This window comes from Pelecanus crispus, chromosome 6 (genome assembly GCF_030463565.1).
Source record: "Pelecanus crispus isolate bPelCri1 chromosome 6, bPelCri1.pri, whole genome shotgun sequence".
NCBI lineage: Eukaryota > Metazoa > Chordata > Aves > Pelecaniformes > Pelecanidae > Pelecanus > Pelecanus crispus.
Window position 1 is genome coordinate 16,741,378 of NC_134648.1, and position 25,622 is coordinate 16,766,999.

Here is a 25,622-nt window from a genome sequence, read left to right on the forward strand (position 1 = left end):
TTATAAGTGTCTCTGTGGATGAGCAAACCTAGTAATTGGGGGAAGAATGCAATTCAGTTTCAAATATTTTTAGAAAACTAACATTTATTAGAAGTAATTACATTGACTGTGTCATGTCTTAAAATGTGTCTCCTTAGATGAATTCAAAGTCCTGTCCTTTTCATATGTTTTGTTATCCTTTTTCAAAAGAGCTGTGGCTCCTCAGTTTTAAGTAAAGCTCAGAATTTATTATTATTAGTGTGAAAATAAAAGCAGTGTTCTGTTCAAACCTCTCTTCTGGGTGGCCCTGCTGCTGCTATCATGCAAAGTATTTTTAATATTTTCCTTTTTTCTGGTTTAGGCAGAGTTTTGGAGAGGTCTATCAGGAAGATTTAATGTGTTCCAGGTAAATAAGGATTATCCCCCATGGGGATACCATCATGGCTATGCATTCTACTGTTTCCTTAGGAAAATATGGTTCTCTTACAGAGGCTGCATCAACATTCCTCTATTTGGGTGCTTCAGGAACTGGTATTTGTCCACACTGGGTTTTGTGCCGATTTCTGTTTCTGATGGTTATAGAATGACAGTGTGCTAAAGGTCTTGGATTGGAGTTAATTTCCAAAGAATAAATTACCTCCATTGCAGTGCCATAACAAGACAACACAGTTCTTTTCCATCCTCTTCTGCTCTGCAGACTTGCTACTCACTTTGATATATTTCAGTGCTCCTTGTTTCCTCTTGCAATACTTCCAAAACCCTCTTGGTCTTCTACTTTCTAGTTTACACGAGCTGCAAACATATCTCTTTTTTTTTTTTTTTCCTGTACTCAGTTCATAGTAAAACTTCAACAGTATCACTCAGATTCTTGAGCACCTTTTCATATTACCACCTTCTTAAAACCAAGTAGAAAAACAGAATCATTGAACTTGCTGTCATTTGGTTTGAAAGGAAGACCTCAGTTACATTTGGAGTTAATTTCTGAAAATGCATTTTTGTAATAAAAAGAATATCTATTTAAACTTGTTCCTTAAATTAGAAAAAATGCATACTAAAATACCATTAGTGTAGCTATGCAGTGTTTAACTTCTTGGGCGTTTCATTGAGAGGAGCTGAGGATCTTGAATCAGTCAATCCATCTTTTTTTTTTTTTTCTTTTGCTTCATTTTTAATCTGCTAAAATTCAAGCAGGTACTTTGTAAAAAAAAAACAAACAAAAAACAAACAAAAAAAACCTGGTGATATTAGTTACTGGCAATGATGAGTAAGTCCACTGAGCCACCAGCTCTGCTTGAATCATCTTCCATGTTGAAAACTGCTTCGGCTATAAAACTGTTAGTTGTCTGGCACGTAAGTTATCATCTTTTACTACAGATTAAGAATTTGGAGACCAGGAATGTACTGTGACATCTGTCTGCAAATACACATTCATTCCCCAAAAGCTTAATTAATAAAAAACCCCATGTTCATCCCCCCCAAAGTGTACTAATCTTTTCATCACAGATGGCAATTTTTTTAGTATCTTACTTTCCCATGGAGTCCTGCCTTACATGATTTTTAGCACTGAATTGCACCCACAGTATTCTTGAAGAAAATGGTGCTATTTCAGAGCCTGTAGAGAAAGGTTTTAATCCAGTGTGCTTAATTAAAAATAGTTGAACTTTGGAAAAATTGAGTCATAGCCCTGAAGTAGCATTGGTAGATATGAGGTACAGCTGAGCTGACACAGAAAGGTATCAAAATCACAGCAATACAGTGATGGTCCAGGCACTTATTATTTGTGAAATAGGCTGGGACAAAGTATAAACCTCAGCCTTCCTTTCCCTCAGTCTTGCCTTGGGATATGTGCTACTTGCTGACAAGGCAGTGTGTACCACTTTATGCAGCTGTGAGAGCTACATGTGTCCTCTGAGATGACTCCTACCTTATAGCCCTGATGGGTCTGTGAGCAGGGTGGGGAGAGGCCCCTGCTTCGAACCCTCTTTTTTTTGTGATGTTCTTCAGTCCCTGCTGCCTCCTTGTGTTCCTTCCCTATAACACAAACTAAAAAAGAAAACATCTATGGGAAAAAAAAAGTGCTAATAAAAGTGTTCTTACCCTTGTTCTTCCAGTCACTTTGCTTAACTCCCATAGTATTTTTCTGCTTAAAATGAGAGACTTCAAGGCACAGTCCCTCTCTTGCTTTGCTCTGATGTTGCCACAAAACCTGTACCCAGGTTTTATGTAGCTGTGAGTATTATACTTGTGAGATAATTTTGCCCTCTTCTGTCCACACTAATCAGTAGAAGGTGTGTGGAGGCAGGAGCTTCTTTTTACTCAAGGAGACCTCAGAGGAGGCACAGGCAATGGATGAGCCAAATTTTCAGAGGCCTCTGTGGACAAGGCTGTAGAATATGGGAATCTAGATTAATCCCTGTTATTCTATTTCTCGCTCTTGTTTTTCTTATTCTCACCTGCCTTTGGTCTTTAAGCTGCTACTACCATTTCTGTGAATTTTCTTTTTTAGGACCCACTCTGCTTAGCACCAGTAGGATGCTGATAGTAGAGCTGAATGCAGTGGGGTTTCCCTATACAGGGTGAAACTGTAGAAGTGCAGGGGTCTGAGTCTACCTCAGCTGTAGTGTCAAAATCAGTTGTTACACAGAAGGATACCACAAGGATACTAAAAACCCTTCAAGCATTCTGCAAAATGTCTGGTGCTTGGCAAATTTGCTTCATATTTCTTTATAATAAACTGGGGGGGTGGGGTGGGTGGGGCAAAGAAGAGATAGACTGTAAAAAGCTCCCCAAACAAGTAAGAAAACACTCGGCAGGAGTATAGTAGCTTCCTGTCTAGACAGTGAGTGAACTATAATGAAGCCATTAGGTGTTACAGTAATGTTATCAAATTGGTTGGTGGTAGGTGGCTGCCCAAGGGAGGAGAAAGAGCCATGCAATACACAACCTGTTGAAAACTGCTCTGGTGGAGGCTGTGATATTTTAGTGTTCTGGTCCAGATTTGTGGGCTTTGCAGAAGCAAAGAAGGGTTTGTTGACTCACAGGAGACACGTTGCTTCTAATGATGCCTTTATCAAGACTATTTACATGCTTGTGTGTATGTGAATGAACAAAGCTACAGACAAAAATGAGATAGTAATGAAACTGAATCTTCAGCATGGTGAAGTGTGATAGCTCTCATTGTATCTTTGCAGTTCATTGTAGGTTAGACGCTAAATATAGGTGTAAAGAAAAATGTGTGATACTTCAAAGGGGAGCTGTACAAGGCCTCTCTGTAGGGTATTTGTGGTGAATTCTTAGATCATTGAAATCTATCCACTTGCTTGGCTTTACAAGAGAGAAAGCTGTTATCGCTTGTTTTAGCCAGGGTAATAACACAAGGAAAAAACTGTATTTAGTGTTACCTTGTTAGTGTGATGCTCTTTGTGTCTGAATGTGCCCTGTTCAGTTCTGAGCAGCTTTAAACCAGTGGGAATTTCAGTCTCACAGTTGGTTGTCTTCAAGCAACACAATACTTGAAATAAGCATGGGTTACAAAGAACACTTCACATATCCTGGGGGAAAATTACAGTTTTGCAGTTTAATGAGGGAGGGGGTTTTATGACGTCAGCACATTCCCATTAAGAAGAGCTAGAGAATTGTAAATTTCCATCTGATAAATAACACACCGAAGAAGAGTTTAAGTCATAGCACACAGAATACCACTTCATTAATATGAATAAATAAAATATTCCATGATAAATGCAATGATGAAATCTTTCCTTTTGGATACCAGGGAAACAAAACAGTGTCATCACCCTGTTTGTCATGGATTTGCCTTGCACCTATGACCTCTTGTCCATGGTGCAGTTTCTTGCCCAAATTAGAGTGCTAAACATCAGAAATGCTAAATCTGTTTTCTTCAGAAAACTGTTAGGAACACAAGAAAACCTGTATAAAATTTATATGACTACAGAGAGGTACTGGAATTCTAAACAAACTTACCTTGAAAAAGAAAAAAGATTATCAGCCCCACAGTACCGTTTTAAGAGACTGTTTCTTTCACAATACAAATAGATTTCCAAAATTAGTATTTAGAAGTAAGGATAATTGTAGATTGTATGGTGCCTGTAAGAAATCCTTTTACTATGTAACTAGCATAGTAGTTGCTCTAGCTTCTTATGTTGTATTGAACAGAATCCTGTATAGGAACAGATACAGAACCCAAAACAAGTTGGAGCTACAGCAGTTAGAGTGAAATACACTGCTGTAGCTTATGAAGAGTTTACATTTCACAATTTTCATTTGGCAGATTGATTTGTCATCGAAGGTGTTGTTCTATCTGTAACTGGACCTTTAGGTCCTATACCGGTATCTGTTTGCCTATCTAGTAGCATTACAATATTTTTTTAAAATGAATGTGCGTTTGGAAGAAATACAACTTTCTGGGCCTCAGTGAAAAGATAGCTTTTTAAATAAAATCATTCAATATTGCTGGTATATTTCCTGAGATTTATTTGTAGAATCTGCTTGAGATCTCTCTTTAGCTTAACTCTCATATTCTAGTTTTTCTGGATATTATTAAAAAACACAAATATTTTACTTTAAAATTTAGACTAGTTGCTTTATTCTGTCTTGCCAGTGCAAGAATTCCTCTATTCTTTCTCTGCTAATGGAATCTTTTTCACAGCTTTTTAAATTTGCTCTAGGAGTTATGATTATAAGCATAGATTTTATAGCATTAGTCTTGAACTATAAATAGCTATGCATATGGTTATCTGTGTTATCACGAAAATCTTTGAGGTCTGTGAGGATATTTCTGCTAATAAAGTTAAGTATATTTGTGATTGGTTGCATGAAGGTGCTGGTTGTACAGAAATATATACTCAATTTTATGCAAACAGAGTAACTTTTTTGATATTGATTAAATTATTCATAGAGCAAGAGGTGTAACTACAGCTATAGGAAAACTGCAGCAAATGAAAGCTCTTTAAATCAGGTGAAGAGGAGAACAAGAAGAAATCCTCATTTAAAAATTCTTAGAATAAATAAGCTACTGAAAGTTAACTGGCTGAGTTACAAGAAATCTGGTGAGGAGGTGGAAAATCTTAGTTTCCCTGACCTTAAAATTTGTATGTTAATGAGTAAGTTTTCACAGGGCTAGTGCCCAAAGTGCTAGCACTTACTAAAGATAAAATATTTGGGTACCTGTGAAAGGACATTATCAAATTGCTTACATATAATTATTAATAAAATTGTCCCTTTTCAATTTCAGAAGATTTTAAATATTATTTGTTTTTCAATAATAATAATAATGCTAATAATTTAAAAGTTTAGGAAAATATTTTTTATTTAGATACCAGGTGTACTTCTGCTGAATGTATATTTTTTGTTCTTTTTTTGATAGTCTTATTAAACATGGGGATGTGTGCTTGGAAGCAGATGAATGTCCATGTTCATGGAAAGGAAAGGAATACTTTCCAGGTGACAAAGTAATTTCTTCTTGTCATACATGGTAAGCAGAGATCTATTTAGGTGATTATTTCATTTTAGTTGTTTATTTTTTGGTTGATTATTCCTTCATGTTCTGTAGTCATAAATTTCCCACCAGATTCTGGTAAATCATCCACCCTAATTTTGTATTTACATTTGTTCAAAGAGCTATTATACCGACATTTTTTTAGGATTTGTTGTTTCAAGGAACTTGTACCTAACAAAATAACAGGTCTTTAGGAATTTTAAGGGGAAAAAAAAGCTTGATTTAGAAAAATCATTGTTTTGATTATCAAGGTAATCTAAAGTGTTTTTCCTTGGCTAGTGTTCCTAAAGTACAGGTAAAATCCTTCAAATGTTACACCCGAGTAACTCTTGTTGAAGCTTTTTACTTATTCATTTTCACATTTAGCATTGAACTGAGCAGTCCAAAGACCCAAAACATAACCCTGTAGGTATAAGTATATGCATGCTACAATGATAAATTAAGGAGAGTACTGAGCAACATCATGTACTGAGCATAGTAACAGATAAATTAGTTGCTAATTTTCTGCCTGTGGATAACTCATGAATCAATTGACTTTTAAAGGAAGTGTTCCAATAGACAAGCGTTGATAGGATCGCTCAAATACATGCAGAAACCTATTCCTTTTACTATGCAGTGTTGTAAATGCAGCGCATACCCTATAGCTACGTTAATCTGTGCAGTTTCCTTGAGCACTCTCAGTAGAATGTGGTACGCTACCATTTCAATAAGCTTCATCAGAGTAAAGATGTGAAAATATACCATATCTGCATGATCCTGAAACAAACTTGTTTCCTGATGGTCCCTGCCTGTTTTCTTCTCTGACCACTGTTGAATGTTGCAAGCTGGCACTAAGCAGCACTATTTGTCTTACCAGAGCCTCAGAAAAATCAGTTGTACTGTCAAGCACTGAGATACTATGGTAGTGGTATATAGCTTCCAGCTTCTCAGCAGAGCAGTTCCTTCCTTTTGTCCCCTTCTTTTAGCTTACCAGGAACATTTAACTGGCATTACCTGGTAAACTACTGCTCCTGGCCTGCACAGCTCAGTATAGCCTGGTACGGTGAAGGCTTGTCCAGTCACCTAATCAGTGCCTTGTCTGGATGTCGTTGCCCCCTCCAGCCTTGCGCTGACTGCCTACCTCTGCCTCTCGTCAGGTCCTCAGTATCTGCTCTAGAAGATATTTGTAGCCCTTTGGTCGACTGGTGAAGCGACTTACAAGCCATCTCCACTGGGCAGGCAGGTAAAGCGACCCGGGTTGTTCACCCCCTTACTTCCAAAGGCCTCTCCAATTGGACCTGCTGTGGGATTGCTTTCATAAGAAAGAACTATTATATCCCATTTAATCTGTATGAGACTTCACCAAAGGCAGCAGCAGTGCAGGCAGAAAGACACTGGATATTTACCCTTCTCTCTTTTTTCTGAGGCCAGGCCCATCAATTCATCTCCAAATCCTTAAGGTTCTCATGGCTTTTCTAGTCTTCCACATCTAGAAGCAAAGACAGATTAAGTGATAATGGCTTTTTGGCAATCAGTTGTCCACTGACAGATGGGAAGTCTGCAACACGCTCTGCTTGATAGCAAGTGTAGAAAGTCTTTGAGACTGCTCTGTATCTATGCAGGGCTGTAGTTGGTATGTCAAGGGAAATGTGCATTTTTGCTCGTGCAAAGCATGAGAATACTCCCGTGCAAACAAACCCACTTAGGCACTCATAGCAGTTATGATGACTTTAGTGTTATTTAGTGCACAGAAATAGTGTGTGTTGATACTCAATATCATCTTATTCATATCTGATGTAGTATTAGCAACATAACTACTAATCTGACTTGTCTATTGGACAGTAAAATGGCAAATAAAATAATTTCTTAAATTGGCAAAACTACCAGTGGAGTGTCAGGAACTTTGAACCCAAGCTCTGGGGTCTGGCTGAACTGCGGTTCTAGCTTTCCCGTTTGGTTTTCAGTGCAACTGCCTGATATTCTTTACACGTGCTGGCAAGATTAAACACAAAAGGTTATTACACTAACTGAAGGTATCAGAGCAGCATTTTGGTGCTGTGCTGCGCAAGGTAAGATGGGTGGTGCAGTTAGCTATGCTGGTTTGCTGTCATACATTGAGACCACTGAGCAAATGCTGGCTAGTCTCTGTGGGCTGCTGAATTGGGCTTTCTGTGTTCTTAAACAAATACTTCTTGGAAATACTTTTTTTAAAAAGCTAGTCAAAGTTTGGAAGATGCTAGTAGCTCTGCTTTTCAAACTAGGACTCTCTAGATTCTGATAATAAATGTTAGTTTACTTAGTATGAAACAAGACTGGTGCAGAGGACTTTGAAGATGTTGTGTACCTCTTAAGCCCTTCCTTCTGACTGTAAATGTGTTAAGATTCCTGAAAAAGAAAGTATGCAAAGGAGCTCCCTACTCTTTACATGTTAAAAAATGTTTCTGTATGAGCCCTTAACCAATCAGCATGTGGAGGAAGATTTGAATAGGCCAAGAGTAAAACTAAAACAAAATGTCTCACAGAGAGCACGAGAAGCAGCACTTATTCTTTCAGTCCAAATAAAATTTCTTCTATTTGCCTCTCTTTCCACTGGCTTAAGTTCCTGCCTTGAGTACCGCTTTGAAGTAACTAGAGGTAGCTGGGTGAGTCCTACTGCTATCTACTTGTGCTTTGGTACAGCAAATACTTTTCAGGTGTTGTACTTTCAACTTACTTTAGCCATGTGCTTAGTGTATTTACATATTTAGTGTATATGTAGTTATAAAAAACACAAACAGTGGGCCAAATCCGTGACGGGGTAAGCAGAGTCTTGGAAAATCTAGAAAATTACTCCAGGTTGGTGTAAGTTACATGGTAAGGGAACGGAAGGAAACATGATGCTAGTAGTAACTGGAGCTGCCTAGACTTTCCTAGATAATCGCTGATCTTTTGAAAACGGTGGTGTTCTGACCCTGTCATATACGATAGCAATATGAACAGAAAAGGAGAAGTTACACTGACAAAAAACTCCGTACTGCTTGATGCTTCAGTATATGAGATACCAAACATTAGTGATTTATCAAATACTTCCATAAGTCAGATTAGTACTTGAATTGTAAAATGTGAAGCATTCATTTAATCAGGAAATTGAAAATTCAATATTTTTGAAAATAAAGTTAGATATGTGCCAAAATTGTATCACATGCTATGTTTAGTTTAACCTATATTTACAAAATACACTTGTAGTAAAGCTATACCAAGGCAACAACTCTGCTGTCGTTGTTGAGGGAAGTTTTTAAGTGTCCAGGTGATTTAGAAACATAAAAAATAACATTTTAAAAATGTCTTGTGGGTACAGGAAATTAAATTCTCTCCATTATTTATAAATCTTACATCATTTCTGAAAACGTTACTTAGATTGTAAGAGGGTGATGCAGAAAGAGACATAGTATCTGGTGCTGTAAAGCCTTGCTATTAGGCAGTTACAAAGCAAAAGTAATTCAGAAAGGTCTGAACAGTCACTTAGTGTATGTGTGATGAAAGCATTTTGATGCTTAGGGTGTCCATAGACAGAACTTGAACTGTTCTGGGAGCCCCTAAACTGTTAGGCAGGGTTTGAGGATGATAATACCTAAGCATATGAAAAAAAAAAAAAAAAAAATCCCAAACAGCAACCCAAAACTCAGTTCTTTTAAGGAATCTAAGCACCAAAATAGTGCTACTGAAATTTTTCCTTTGCAATTCTGTGAAATTCTCATTCAAGCAGAGAGTGAATAAAGACACGGTAGTAACAGGACACATTGCTTGTTGATTCTAAGATTCAGCTCATATAGAAACAAATGTTCTGTGAGAAGCTGGAAAAGAAAGCTTTATCGTTGTGGCACGTTATTGATGTGAGTTACCTGAGAATAAATTACTTCAAGTGGCATTTTTTGTTTTCTTGTTTCAACAAAAGGAATGCCCTTTTCAGTGCCTATATATTCTGGAACCTATAAATTCTAACAGGAAGAAACACATAGTGTTTGAGTTCAGTATGTACTTCTTTTCCAGAGAATTGATTTATGTATGCTGCTTCTAGTTCACATTTCAAAATGCTTCTGTCTGCAGTCATCATACTTGCCTGGCTTTTGTTTTTTTTGCTTCTCAGTGCAATAGTAATCATTTGTCCGTGGTTACAGTTGATATTACCATTATTGGTATACATTTTTCAGCATTTGCCAGCATGGATCATTTCAATGCACCTTCCATCCTTGCCCATCAATGTGTACTACATATGGGGATCGGCATTACAGAACATTTGATGGACTAACATATGACTTTGTTGGAACTTGTAAGGTTTACCTAGTTAAGGTGAGACTTTTTTGTAAAGCCTCTGTAAAACTGGATTTAAAAAACTACCTGTTAAAAACTCTACTTCTACTTATTTCCTATCTGTACATTTTATTGAGCCCTACATACTGTTTTTTTGATGTTGCTTAGACTTTGAATCATGCATAACATAATTATACACTGAAGTTTCTGCTAATTGAACTATGTAACAATATGCATATTTATATTAGTATATTAAAAGTGTCCATTTCTTTTTTTTTTCCTTCAGGGTACTTCGTCAACCAGTTTTTCTGTCATTATAGAGAATATTAACTGCTTTAATACTGGAATAATTTGCAGAAAAAACCTTTTCATTAATGTTGGAAAATCTTTTTTAATATTTGATGATGAAACTGGAAATCCAGTAAGTTTCAGGCTTTAACACTGACCAAAAGGTAGCATATGTACATCTCTGTGTGTTTTTTCTTTCATTAGCAAAAACTTACTGTGCCACTTAAGTGGCAGAGGCGTAAATATCTTTACCATGAATGCTGATCACATCTGGATTGGTCAGTGGAAACTTTAAACAAAATCTGGTCTGTATTTCACTAAAGTGTTAGATGAGATGATCATAATTCTTTTGTTTAGGCTTAATTCCTGTTTAGTATCTTAGGAAGAAAACAGATATTTTTAAGTCAGTGGGGGTTTTGCTATTAATTCCACTAGAACTAAGAGTTTAGTCTGGTCTAGAATGTATAGGAGGAGTATTCCTATACAGCTGTAAAAAGTAAATTGCAGTCCCTGGTATCTCCTCCCTGGTATATCCTCCACAACCTTAATTTCATTTTTGTTTTGGGCAAACTGCAAACTATTGCTGTAAATATTTAGTCTATTTAGTAATTTTAGTATAAATAGTACTATTTACAGTTCATAGACTGACTATGCAAAGGAAGTTGTGTCTCTTTGTATGAGGTATTGTGTAATTAAGCCAGACATCTTAGTCCATGCTACAAATAATTTGGAATCTGATTGTTATTGGATGGAGAGAAGAATGCTTTATGTAAATAAGATAGCAATCTCTGGACATATTTAGACAATTCCTTATTTCAAGAAGATGCTCCATGCATCTTTGTACCTATCTGTATTCAAAAAAAGCATGTGGCTAAGACCTTCTGAATGCGGTGGTATATAACTAAGTGAAAATCATAACCAGGATCCTTAAGACTAATTATTTTTTGCCTTGCAGATGAACCATTAACATTGTAATCTTCATTCCAGTTGCCATTACCCATCCTGTAAATTTGATATCAAATCAGCTTTTAAAATAGGAAAATCATAAAAATACAACATAGTTCACAATCAAAATCCAGACCACTTTTGTTTAAGTGTTTATCCCCGTGTGGCCTTCTGTCCATTTTTTGACTTCTGTCTGAGAATCATAGAATCATAGAGTGCTTTGGGTTGAACCGTCATTCATTTTATTTAGGTGTTTCATTTCCTGTCAAGTGAACATTTTGTGAAGACATTACTTACATTATAAGCTGCCTTGTTTTATTTTGAACAGAGCTTATCTAGTTACATAGATGAACTACAAAAAATACAGTTATGGAAAGCTGGATTTTTCACTGTTGTTCATTTTCCTGATGAGCACATCACCATTCTTTGGGATCAGAGAACAACAGTTCATGTAGAGATGGGTCATCAGTGGCAGGTAAGTGGAAGTCAACACTCTTATTGCAATTTATTTGAGGTATTTATGTAAGTCTTACTAAGTAAGACATGTTACCATTATACAGAGAATAGACAATGTGTCAGAAATCATGTGGGAACTCAGTGGCAGAGTCGAGAGAAGCATTCAACTACCTTGTCAATTAAATATTAAATCTTGCTTCCTTTTTTTTTTCCAGTCACTATTTACAGTCTAACTTCTGTAACAACAGAAACAAATATCTTTGAGGCAACATCCTCCTTCAGCACTCATTCCTTATGTGACTGGAGCAGGTATTATTTTGCTGAAGCATAAAATAACACACAGCTAGCAAACAGGTCACTTCTCTGAACAAAAGATCAGCTCCTTTCTGAAAGGCTTGGAGGTACTTAGTTGAAAGGGAATAATATTGATGTCAAAATAAAATATTTTCCATAGCTTTATTATCACAAAGAGCTGAACTGTTTTGGCTGAAATTTGCCTGAAAAGTATCAAATCCTGACAAATTTATAATTAAGCAACCAAAGACAGGAACTTAAGAAGCAAGTTTTGAAAACAGTCGTGGCTGGAAGTGTTTTGTATCATGTAGAAATACGTTTTCATATATGTATCTTTTTTCCCAGGGCAAATTGGCTGGATTATGTGGAAATTTTGATTTGAAGACGGTAAATGAATTGAGGACTCCAGATAATTTTGAATTAACAAACTCACAAGAGTTTGGAAACAGCTGGACAGCTGTAGAGGTACATAGTAAAAAGAATGTGTTTACTAGTAGATTTTTTTGCTGTTACATCATATAATTTATCTAGAATGAAATCAGAAATTCGTTCCTAGAAGTATCAGTCAGGCAGCAATGCAAATGGCAGTATCAGTGGTTCTTACAGATATCATAATCCATTAAGGAGAAGAAAATAATCATCTTTATGTCTACACAGCGCTATAGTGTAGAGAAAAATGCTGTACAATATTCTGAATCTACAAGTGTTTTTGAACATATTGTTTAAACAGTAAAGTAGCTATTTTTTTATGTAATGGAAGAATTCTGGGTTCACTTTAAGACTGTGTTGTCAGTTTAGCTGATCTTTCATAGCTGAGGAATATTTAACTGTGAAACCATAGCAATGGGAAGAAAAAATACTCTTTCCGTATGCTGTAAAGTTAAAAATTGAACTTTTTTAACATCATGTGTCTAGTGGTGTTCATAGAAATGTTCATTTCTAGTAGTTAGAGTAAAAAGATCTGATTTCTGACACTTCTAATGTAGATTGTCTGAGGGAACTTTGTTATTTATGTAAGCTAGACTACTCAGTTGCAAGGACTGCAGACTGGGACTGCATGGCAGCTCTGTTTAGACCTATATGTATGTATGTGTTTTTCTGCTGCTCTTGGGCAAATGAAACACTTCTTCAGATTGTGTACTTTTCCTTTTCTACAGATTAGCATCCCCTTTTAATTCCATATCTTAGTCTGGCTTTAGTTTCATAAGTGATGCATTTGGTTTGTGTTTTACATCTCTTTTTTTATAAAACAAAACAAAACTATGCTTTCTGAGTTCAAACCCAAAGCGGTTATGAAACAAGTTTCTCACCTTGATTTTGCTTTCTGGTTAAGTGTGTTGGCAGCTCTGACATTCGAAATCCATGCAGTTTGAATCCCCTTAGAGAGCCATTTGCCAAGAAGGAATGTGGAATACTGTTAAGTGAAGCATTTGAAGCTTGCCATCCAGTGGTGAGTTGTGGTCACGTACAGAAAGATGTGAAAGTGGACATAGCACTAGAGAGAAACTCGACTCTTCAACTCGCATCACTTTAAATCTTCATCTTGTCTTCCGTAACATAATAATTTTGACTACTGTAGCAAAAGAGAACACAAAGAAAGGCTAACCCATAGCTGTTCTGATTCTAAAATGTGAATGTTTAACTGGACCTGTAAGAACTATCTGCACTTAGCTGACCTAGATGGTAAGCCACTTTGGCACCAATTTAGCATTCTACAAAATGGATAGTCCTATTAGTCCCCTTTGTAATTAATGCAGACAAAATTATACCCAATTTGTGTTATCTTATTTTTCATACCAAGCACTATTTTCATAGACATAACCACTTGTTTTATTTTGCTCAAATGTATTACATAGCATGCACATTTTTCAGGCATATTTAAACAAATTGACAGTTTCTTCTAGGCAGTATCAGATGGGAAGAAGTAATTCCTGGAAAAAAAATGCATATATCTCCTCACTCAGGCAACCACCTAAGGAAATAAATGAGCCATACAACATGTTCTGACAGTCAACAGGCTCAGGTTCAGCTAGAGTATGAGGGGGGACTGATTTCCAGAGCTAGGTTTTGTATGGAAAATGACATATCCCAAGATGTTCAGGTATTGAGACTGTGTGCATGGCTTAAAGAGTGCAAGTGTCAGAATGGTTCCTAGGGAGAAAGGAGATTTCATGTGAAAGACAACTGGGAATCTTGCAGGGTTACTTTGTATATTATTTTGGAAGTAAATGGAAGCTGATGTTAAAGTTGTATTAATGTAACATCAGTTTAGTCTACTGTATAAGGTAGTTAGCAGCTAAGTTCCTCGTAAGTGTATATTACTCAAGTGTAAATCTGTGTAGAATGTGTAACAATTCAATAAGGAAATTAGCATTGATAGTTTTCTTTGAAATTTTGTCACTTAAGACAAGGCTTCAAAATAATCTGAAGGAAAAATCACAAATTTGCCTGTGAAATTGGCTAATAATATGAAGAGAATGAACCACTCACATGAAAAGAAGACTTTTCCAGCTACTTTATTATTTCTTACATTTTATGTATAGCTAACTTTCTTAACACTTCTGAGATTTACTGATTTGTCATTGGTTTAGAGAGAGTTTCTCTTATTTCATAAGCTTCTTTGTAGTTCATTATGGTTTAAATATTACAAAACCATACAAAACACAAGCTCACATCATCTTAGTGTTCATGTTCTTAATGAGTCATTGACTTTTGTTACTAAGTACTGTACAAGGTTTTATGATGTGTTCTAATAAACTGTTTTTCTGGTGCTTCAGGAAACATTTAAATTAAAATCTTTAATACTTCGAAGTTTTATATATTAAATTTTGAAAGAGTCATAGCTTTGGATTGAGGTGATTGTTGCCAGTGTCTATATGAATATTTTTGATAAGTGATCTTTGTATTTCTAGATTGACGTCACCTGGTTTTACTCAAACTGCTTGACAGATACATGTGGCTGTAACCAAGGAGGTGACTGTGAGTGTTTCTGTACAAGTGTATCAGCATATGCCCATCAGTGCTGCCAGCATGGAGTTGCTGTAGACTGGAGGTCCCCTAGAGTGTGTCGTAAGTTTACTTAACTAGCATTGCCAGTGGCTGCTACTGTCTGCATTCATGAGACCCAGACCTGAAAAATCAATCACATTAAGTTACCTGGGGCCATGAATTGAATCACTAAGCCACGCTGATAGGAAGATGAGTGGGTGCCTCTCACTGCCCTCCATGTTCATTTTGGTCTAGCTGGATTACATGCTTCTTTCCATATTTGTGGGTGGTACTCTTCTATTTTTAATTCCTTGTCCTGTGATGTGAAAGGAAAAGTCATGGAAAGTCTCTATTAGGATACGGCATGTGTCCCTCAAACCAAAGTTAACAGCTCAAGTGATTTCCATCTTCAGGAAGACTTCTTAACAGGGTCTAGGAAACATAGCTGCCTTACTACTGCCCCCAGAGCGAGCGTGAAATATAAAGGTCTTCTGAAGAAAAACAAGTAGGTTTTTAAGCAGCACTTTGTCATTACCTTAGTATCCCTATTCAACAATGCTTAGAAGCTGTAAAAAAAATCTGAGACCTTTTTCTATGGCATCTCGTGCAAATGCCTAACAGGAGACAGTCATTTCCCCAAAGATGTGATAAAAAAGGGCAAGATAGAAAGAATGGAAGAAAACAAGCATTTTTCTAACTTTGCAGTTACACAGAGAGAGTGTGCAGCTTGCTCAAAGTCACACAGCAAATTTGCCATAGAGGAAGAGGGTTACTCTTAATTTTTGATAGAAACGGTATGTCTGTTCTAACGTGAGCATGGAAAGACAGCAAAGCTTAGGCTTAACCACTAGAGGTCACAAAAAGACAGCTGTAGGTATATAAGCTTAGCATTTCCTGATAGAAAACAATATTTTATTTAAATCATTATAGTTTAAATTAGTATTTTATTTAAAGCAGTAAATATTTGGCAATATTTTTTTAAATAAATGTTTGTGTATGATCTAACTTGGCCACAGATTTGGCTTAACTATTAATTGTAAAGGGTAATAGAAAACCTGTTTATCTGCAGAATGCCTGCAACTGCATTTCTTTTCTTTTTATTTTTTAGCTTATGATTGTGAATATTTCAACAAAGGTAAGTCCTACAGGAGCTGATAAAATGTCAATAGAATCTTTGGTTTATTTATGTAAGTTTTAGTACTTTGTATAAAGATAATTGTGTTGATGAAAACAGTTGCAAATTATTGTATTATTTAAATAGCCAAGTTTCTGTTTTACTGGTTTATTTTGCTATTTCGAAGGGGTTTAATGTCATAATCTTTTTTGTTCCTGGGCCTTTCCCAAAAATACGTGTTTAACTCATTTTCTTTGCATTTATGGATCATGATTAGACAATTAAATATTAAGTAATTAATAGACTATTCAACCCAATAGTACTAGAGGCACTACTTGCTTAAGGCATACTGCGTTCAAAACTGATACCCCGTGGGTCTGTTAAACCAATCATGATATCCTGTGCGGCCTCCAGAGGGAGCTAGCTATTAAGAGATTTCAACTTTTTGTGCCCAAATGGGGAATAACTCTCCACTTCGGTATTTCTGACCTAGCTTTAAGATCCTGAGCAACAAGCATTGCTGCTGCATTAGAATGGCTCTCAGAGAGAGGTGCAAAACTTGTACAAGGTGCTAGAGTAAACCTTGAATTTGCACTGGGAGCTGTACTCCTGTGTTCACACTGGAATCCATATTCAGACTATTTTAAAGTTATATTGCAAGTGTCTGCATAGTTAGACGTGGTACATATATGAGCACTGCAAGCCAGCCTGATGTGAGGAATGGTCAGGACTCCTGCTATTTATTCTAACTCTTTTTATCAAGCTCATGTAGAAGCCTGTCTATCCAGATGGTTCCTGATATTTTGGTCTTCTGTTAGACTCCGTATTGCAGCAGATCCCCCAGAAAGATCTCAGAGAGGGACTGATTTTAAATTAGAAGAGACTCGTGCAATGTGCCAGTTCCAAACGATATGGCCAAGAAATTTACATTTTCTGATATACTGACTGCTGAAAAGATTTTGAGTGCGGTCAAATTGCTAATGCAGTGGAATTTTAGCTAAATCACTATTTAAGCCTTTAAATTAATTTAAATAAAGGCCAGTTGAATATAAGAGGTGACTTCAGTTTTACATTTCCTTTTTGGTTTGCTTTGTTTTATAAATGAAATACAGTCTGATACTAGATAATCTTACTGCAGTTATAACAGATAGAAAGTGCCATGCCTCCAGTATCTGTGGTAGTAGTAAAGTGAAGCTAGATGATAACATATGCTTTTAAAGTGTGTTACTAGTTCTACTTGTTACTGAATTCTCACTGACAGAAATTAGTTGAAATAGTGGAGAGTTATGCATATAATAAACATGGTTACTGTATACTTCTCACTTGCTGTCTTCCTACTGTTTGCTAATCCAGCTTATCAGTATTCAACATAGGATGTTTCAGAGCTGCCAGTGGGGAAAATAATGATCTCAATGCTGAAGATTTTCTTCTCTACCTCATATATAGTAGCATTCTCCAGAATTACTTAGTTTTGGAGACAGGAAGGTTAAGAAACTGTCTTAGACCAGAGAGAGGTTTTCTCTGTATAACTTTGTCTTGAATCCAGAGTGAAATAGTTCCAGTCCTACTAGAGGCAGGAGCAGAAGCCTTTTGTCTTTGGTAAGAGGAAATTCTCAGCTGGTAGCTGTGGTTTCTCAGGTTTTGGATTGGCCTGAGACATATCTCTGAGTCTGAGACTTAAAGTTATAACGACATTTCCAGAGCACTAGATGTTTTAAGTATATTTTAAAATGTTTTTCAACGCCCTGCACTGAAGGTAACCAGGTATCATGATCTGTACATGTTTAGCGAGGCATGGGCTTGTGTCCTAACTGGCCACCTATTTATGCCATTAGAATCTAAAACTCTGATTTTAGTACAGCCTCCTTAGGATTTCAAAACTCTTAATACATTTTAAAATTAGGGAAAACCAGAATATGAGGGCAGGCTGCAAATTGCAGTCCAAACTTTTAACCTGTTGGAACAGATTTTAAGGGTCAGTGGTATTAGCTGTAACTGTCAGCTGAGAAGTTCTGGGACACTTCTACCTTAGATGTATGCTTGCTGTGTCCTGGCTTGTGGGTAAAATGGTAGTGAGGTGAATTGCATGGGTGTGGTCTAAAATGCCTGGTTTGAAGAGACGTTTACAAAAATAATTTCAAATAACATTTAAAAATAAACTTTAAAATACTTGTCTGCAGTGAAATTGGAACTAAGTGAGGAGGTATGAGATTGTAAGATTTGTGAAATAATGACTTGGCAAGCTTTTGGCTTTTTTTACTTGTAGGTAAAATGTGACCATTCTTTTGCTTATGATGCTGATTTCTTCCTGTCTCGCTTCCCAGTGGTTATGTTTGTACCTACGCTGTTCAAGAAGTTCTTTGATATTTGATGACAACAATATTTTATTCCCTGCAAAATGCCTCACACTTTGGACACTAATAAAAGGTTTTAAAGAATAGTAAGAAGTGTGTAATCAGTTCAATGATACAAATAAACAATTTGGAGGGATCCCGGGGTGGTCTGTAGAACACTTTTTACTTCTAAATCTAATAACCGAGGAGTCAGCTAACTTTATTAAAGTGACTATGAAACCAAAGTGGACGAGAGGACAGAAAAGGAGAAGCTAATCATGAATCTTGAAAATTGAAACTAGGCGTTTTGGACAGTTTTCAGAACAGGTATTTTCTAAAAGAGTTTGGCTTTGTTTTGGTTGTCATTATAGTTTGGTGCATGGCACCTAAAGCTATTTTAAGAGTGGAAAGATGTATTTTTATTTATGTGCTGTATCATAATATTTAGAGCTCAAGCATTTGTCACACTTGACATGAAAGATAATTCTGATTTTTGTTCTCAACAGCTCTGGGAAAGGGCCCATACAAACTGGTCAGCTATTTGAATGGAGAATTTGTAATGGCAGTGAAACTGGTGGATGGTGTGGTTTTCCCAGTGAGAGAAGAAGATATTGTTCCTGGACATGCAGTGAGCTTTATGCTGACTTCAGGACTTTATAAACCCAAAGCACATGGTAAAGTCCCTGTAACGTAGAGGCTTAAATAAGGCAGAGCAAATTCTACCCTTGAATATGAGCCTATGTTTAAGAACAGACCTGGATCAAAAAATGCTTTCTTTGTCTGTCAGCTGATTGTGGACCTTAATGTTGTCTGCCAAAATTTTCATTTGGTTGGTTTTAATTAGATGATTGTAGCTTTATAAACAGATACTTCTAGTTGAAAAGCAACAGCCCCCCCTCCCCGCCCCCACCCTCAACCTTCAGAAGCACCAAACCAGTGTTGTAGCCCAGTGCTCCAGATATGTGTTGCTCTCTTCAGCTTTCCTCTGGCAGAACTGGGACATGGGAAAGAATGGGAGAGTAATGATACAAGAAAAGTACTCCCTAATTCGCTCGCTTTGCCACCATCTGCCCACTTGTGCAGAGGTACCCACTGGCACTAACCTGAGCTGTGTAAGGGTGTATACTGCAAATTTGCCTCCTTCAGGTCCCAACGTAAGTTTCCACTGAAGGAATGTGTTGCTTATTCAGCAGACAAAAGAAGGCTTCCACACCTTCAGACAGGTGGAGAAAGCTTACAAGAATATATTCAGCACTTTGTAACATTGACTAAATGCTAGAGTTGTCTGCATATGCAATTTTAATGCCCACAGAGCACTTGAGTCTCAATACAGTTTTACTGCCCAGAGTCCTCTGACCAGCTCTTTGGACAGCCTGAAGGTGGCTGTCTTTGTGTAATCAAAGAAGTGGTATGGGTCCGTTGAAAAAATGACAAGCATTTGATTAGTAATACTGCTGTCTGTAGAACTGACACAAGAACTCATGTAACAGAATATCCAGGGCCAGATTTCTTTTATTAGTCATAGTTTTGAGACACTTGTACATTGCGTTCAGTTTAGGTTTGGAAAGGGAAGGTCAGTCCTACTGTTCTATTTCCATATAAAAATCTCGTGCTCAGAATTTAACCTGGCAAATGGAATTTGTGCCTTATAGTCTGATTGGAGTGAATGGCATTTCATTATTTGGACGTGGAGGAGTTTGTACAATCAGTACAATATTTTTCATATCCATGTCTTCATTTATATATCTGTGTTCTTTGTTCTTTGGTACCTCAGAAAAATGGATGTGTTTCATCAGTTTCAGACAAATCACAGACAATGGAAAGTTTTGGGCATTAATGTACTGATTGGCTATATGGTAGGTGTTATAAATGACACTGACTGTCCATAGTTACTTATCAAATAGCTACTTGCTACAGACAATTAATAAAAAGATACTTACACGTGCCACTTTGTTTTTCAGATTAATTGAAGTTTATATGCTCAGAAAACAAGTTGGTCTTCCAGAAGTGTTATACCAGAATGTGATAGTCTATCTATTCAATAGAGATCATTTTGTTTTCTATGCATTCTTTTTTTTCAAGAAATGCTACCCAGGCCTGGAGGGTTAGTTGATTTTACAGTAGTTTAATGGCTGTTTTCAAGAGAATAGCAGAGTTTACAGCAAAACAGAATGAAATAATTCTGTGAGCAACAGATGCCTGTAACAGGCTCAAGATCTGCCACTCTGCAATTGCTTGTACAGAAGCTTGCTTGCAATCAACAGTACTGTTTTCATGGTAGAGTATCATGTGGCTACATTTGCCAGAAAACAGACTTTGCTGTTAACATTCTTAGGGGAAGGGCTAGAGAGCTGACTGCTTAGAAATTAAGACATAAAGCTGTAAGATGAATGCAAAATACATTTTTGTAATTTATTTTTAATTAAAGGCTGAGCTCTTAAGCTATAAATTCCTGATGGCAAACGTTATTTGTAAAGCTAGTTAGTTGAAGTTTATTTTTTTATTAAATAAATGGCTTAGTGAAGGCTGTAAACTGAAGTTCTGCTTGACTGCGGGGCTATATTATTTTATCCTGGTGTGGGCAAATGTTTTAATCTGCTTGTATTCCTGTTGAAATCTGTAGGATATTTAGAAAACTAAATATCCATCAGAATCTAGCTCTCTGAAATCTATGTACTATGTATTTTCTTCAAGATTCAGGCTATTTTCACTGATAAGGCCAAAGTCAGTTTTTGTTGCTCATGCTACTAATATCAGTAGTGGTACGTCAGAATGAGTTTAGTTTATTATGTGTATATCAGCAAGTAAATGAGCTCTGTGTGGTTTTTTTCAGATTCCAACTTGATTTCATTTGAAACAGCTGAGAGACCAAACTATTTTCTTCAGTTGACCACCAATAATTCTCTCGTTCTTTCTAAATGGGAAAAAAGTGAAGAGTTTCACAACAGATCTACATATGTCATTCACAAGAATACATGGCTTTCAGGATACAGTTCCTTTGAGTCATTTGCAAAACCAGGATACTTCATCCACTTTTCAGCCTCTTCAGTTGAGCTTTTGAAGTACCGTCATTCAGAGGAGTTCAGACTGTCGACCCTTTTTAAACTTGTAGGTAGGTAGGTAAAGTTGCATTTTATGAACAGCAGTTTGCTCCCTGTGAAAATACAGGCTAGATGGTATTGATATTTTCAGAGGTGACAAGATTGCTTACTTCTCCCTTACATTGCTGGGAGCTGTGAATAACCTGTGACACACAGGCTCAAAATCTTCTTCCCTGAGCTTTGTTTTGAGGATGAGATTCTGTTTTCTTGTCAAAAGCCATTGAATAGCCTAACACACAACTTTGCTGTATTTGCCAACTAGTTTTGGAAATACGTACCCTAGTGTATGGTTTCTGGGCAATATTTGCTTTGTAGGTGGTGAGGAAATTCTTAAGGAGTAAAAAATTCATGCTGGTGAAAAATGGATTTGCCAAGGGAATAGAAAAGAGCTGAATGCATCTGTAAAAGCTAAGGTCTGTGGATGGTGTTTTCTCCTCCTTTCCCTCTGATTGCCACCAAGACAGAGTTTTCTGTACAGTGCATTCTCATTGCAAGCTTTGTGGCCTCCTCAGAGGCCATACCATCCAGTGCTAAGGACATTGCCTGTAGATTATACTTCTCAAACCTCATGCTTCCCCTGAAGAACACCTTGACCTTTATCTGTGTACCAACTCAGAGAGGCTCTGCCTTTTGGGATGTTACCCCCTAGTGTTGCAGACACCATCTAAGTGGAGATACATGCCTCTTCTTGGGGATCTAAATGTCTGTTTCTCTACTGTTTCTTGGACAGCTACAGCTCTTGAATACACAACGTAGACTGCTGTGAGAGTGTTTCTACCTACTTGAGAGATTCCCATTCCTTTAATAGTCCCATTCCACTGAGACATAAGGATCAGAAATGTAGGAGCTATTCTTAGGACCCTTTGTAGGAGCTGGATCCAGAAGTTGCTCCTACAAGAACTGATGACAAAAACCACACATTAGAAAAATCACTAATAAATATCACTAATAAAAATAACTTTTTTAGATTAGTAGGGAAAAGAAATAATAAGAATAGCTGTTTTCACATATTCTTAAACACTTGGGAACCACACACTGAAATGAAGATGACCTTTCAGGTCAAGAACAAGATGCAAGAAGTTATACTGGCCTGTAAAATAAAGCAAAGCAGATTAGTCATGAAACCACCATTTGCTTCAGTGTCTGCTTGTCTTGATACATCAGATACATGTAATACACTCATATGACTTTATGAACTTCAGCAACAACTACTACTTGCGGAAACCACTGGCCTTTGTGTGGTATATAAAATTCCAAAATCAATACAAGTGTTTGTTTTTGTGTTCTAAAGCTTTTTGTTGTGCTGTAATTTCAGATGCATTAGTAATTTGTTTATTGGGGTAGCAGAAGTATTTTAATAGGTATTCTTGGCAATACCATTTTTTAAAATCAGTTCTTCATTCTCTGAAACTGCAATTTGTTTTACAAGCAAAGAAAGAAAATGAAATATTGTAACAAATGAAGTATGGCCTGGCTATGTTTTACAGTGACCATGTTGAATCTCAGCACAGACAAATCTGAAGCAGGCACTGACTTCTATGACAGCAGAGGCCAACTGTATGCCTCGTGGAGCTTCTTGTTATCAAAACATTGAATTAAAGTGTTAATGGTGGCATTGTGAATCTGCCGATGTTTTGCAGAGCATTATGCTGACAGCCTAATGCAGCTGTTGACTGGCACACTCCAACTTCAGAAAAAATGACAGATTTTGTCATTGCCAAATGCCTGTTGCCTCTTGACAAATGCTTGTAATCATAGAGCTGTTGAGGTTTTTGAACAGCAGAATTATAGAGCTAATGCTATTACCAGGATGTTCGTACAGCATTTCAAGCAAAGAACTTTCTTTGGACATAACAAAAATATCTCCTTAGTCTTTTATCTTTGAGGGAGGAATGAAGAAGGTTAAAACATGTTCCAATTCTCAGTGGTCGTCCATTAACACAGAGTGGTATGTCTTTTCAAGTGTGAAGTCTTTACCCTCCAGTCATTATACCAAAAAATCCTATCTATGCCAATGGAAAACTAAAACAATTTACCTCAGCAAGTGGGATCAGATCAAATGATCAAGAGGCATTTCATTAATCACCACATCCGAGGGCTTAGGTTTCAGAGTTTTATAAGCAGAGAAACATAGGGCTTGAATCTTTCTCCAGTGTACTTTCACAAGGGCCAGCCTGCTGATGTAGGGTAATTACATGGTCTAAAAATACAGCAGCATTTGTTTAACTTAATGGAAAAGTTACACCAGCTCCAGAGTGCACAGGCAAAAGCGTATTGAGTTTCCTGCTGACTATTGTAAATGCTTTGCATATTAGATCAGAAACTCTTCAACCGGGAACAGCTATTCCTGCAGAATCAGAGGATAAATATCAGGAGCAGAATAATAGGCCCAGTAAATCCCCTTGGCCAGAAAGTTCCTCATGAGACTTCTTCATGCTCTGTGACGCACATTCAAAAGGAAGAATTTTAAATGACCTGATCACCGCAGCAATAGATACATGTTTGTTTAAAGTCAGCTGACGAGTCACTTTTTCCAGTTTCATGGCAATAAATATTGTCACACTGAAATACTTTGACTATAAATTGCGCAGATATGATGGGCTAACACTGCAAAGTATTTTCCATGAGAAGTCACTTCAGCCTTTAAATTGGTTTTTTTTCGTTATACTTAGATTTGTCTGCTGTCCTGTTCCCACCAACATTTGAGGGTTTGAGTTGATAACTGAATTTGAATATCTGGAGTATACCTACTCACAAGAAAATACATTTTGCGTTCTATGCAGGGATTTTTACCAGCAATGGATTGATACGCATTCAGTCAAAAGAAAGTCTTAGTCCTACCAGATGGACAAGCACAGAGCTGTCATGTAAGAGCGATAAATTCACATTTGAAATTGTTGGGAAATTAGTGGATGTAGGGAATTTATGATCTTTTAATGGATATAACTGCAGTTTTCTTACACTTTTTTAAAATAATATGCCCAAGCTAGTTACCTTTTACCTTCCATAGAGTTATCATAATATGCTTTACCCTGTGAGTTAGTTTTATATATATTATAAAACTGTGACTTGCCCTATATAAATTCTGCAGCAAAGTTCTTAATAATGTTAGTTATGTGCTTTAACAGCTAACTTGCTGTAAATCTAAGGCCTGTCTCAGAGAGAATTTTCAGCTAAAATTAAAATCTCAAGATACACTTAAGTATATGCACACTGCACAGAGGTATTTATCAATGTTTAAGTTTGATAGAGGGCATTTTTGGTTGCTTTCAGTGTTTGTATCTTAATTAACTGAAAAACATTCAGAAACATAGTACAAAACTGAAAATGAAATTAATTTTAATGAAAAATGTTTTTTTATAAAAGCATCTTGCATCTTAAGGCATATTTATACATGATATTGTTGACTATTTTAAGTTGAACTTACTCTTATCCATTTCCATCAGTAAAATTAATTTTCCAGAACATCCCATCCTATTTTACTTATAATGAGTTGCTCTTAAGTTTAATTTGAGCTTGTATGCTTTGTCAGTCCAAAAGATCATGACATGGGGCCTGGGACTGGATAATGCTGAGCAACTGCTGTTGTACCTGCAAATCCTGGGTATGTCACTCAACATAACTGCTCAGTAGCTCTTGGAATTAGACTGAGGTTACTGTAGAATTATAACGTCTTTCTTATTTATACCACAAACACAAACATTTGACCTCCTATTTTTGACTGAATAAATAGGAGGAGATTAAATAGTCATGTTAACAAGATTATATTCATCTAACATTGTAATAGTAAACTAAAACAAAAGTATTTGAGAGGTAGATAATTATACTTCGCTTTCAGTGATGTTTTGGCTGGACACAAAGTTAAATTTTTCCATTGCTTACATTTCTCATTGCAGAAACTTAGAAGTCATGGGCAGAGTTTGTTAGTAGTTTGTGTGTGTTAAGTGGGTAGATAGGATTTCATGTTTCTAAACTTGTAACTGAGGAGATAGGCAATCTATGTTACTAAGCAGAGTTTTGCTGCCATTAGAACTAATTCTAAAGCAAATTTTGCTTCTACCAGATTTTTTGAAATATTTGGGAAAAGTAGCAAAACAGAAAAAAGTGTCAGGTGAGAATGAAAATCCAAATACTTAATTTTTTTCATTATTTTTAAAACCTTTATTTTGAATACAACCTTTTATTAAAATTAGAACATTTTAAATTTTAGGGTTTTTTTAAAGTAAATAGCCATTTTTTGAGCATAGCATGAAATTATTCATAATATGCATATTCTGAGAATGGCAAATTTTGTCCCTATGACGTAAAAGTCAGCATAGAAGAAAAAGGCAGGATGGACC

The 25,622-nt window shown here is 36.5% G+C and overlaps 1 protein-coding gene across 1 annotated transcript in view; it reads left to right on the top strand.

The window, feature by feature from the left end:
* OTOG (otogelin) overlaps nt 1–25,622 on the top strand; it is a 113,974-nt gene that overhangs the window by 50,790 nt on the left and 37,562 nt on the right. Inside the window, exons 24-33 of the mRNA XM_075712101.1 lie at nt 5,363–5,470; nt 9,664–9,802; nt 10,050–10,184; nt 11,325–11,471; nt 12,092–12,211; nt 13,080–13,196; nt 14,659–14,815; nt 15,843–15,869; nt 18,688–18,855; nt 21,015–21,293. Of these exons, the coding sequence (XP_075568216.1) occupies nt 5,363–5,470; nt 9,664–9,802; nt 10,050–10,184; nt 11,325–11,471; nt 12,092–12,211; nt 13,080–13,196; nt 14,659–14,815; nt 15,843–15,869; nt 18,688–18,855; nt 21,015–21,293 (1,397 nt within the window). The remainder of the gene's footprint in view (nt 1–5,362; nt 5,471–9,663; nt 9,803–10,049; nt 10,185–11,324; nt 11,472–12,091; nt 12,212–13,079; nt 13,197–14,658; nt 14,816–15,842; nt 15,870–18,687; nt 18,856–21,014; nt 21,294–25,622) is intronic.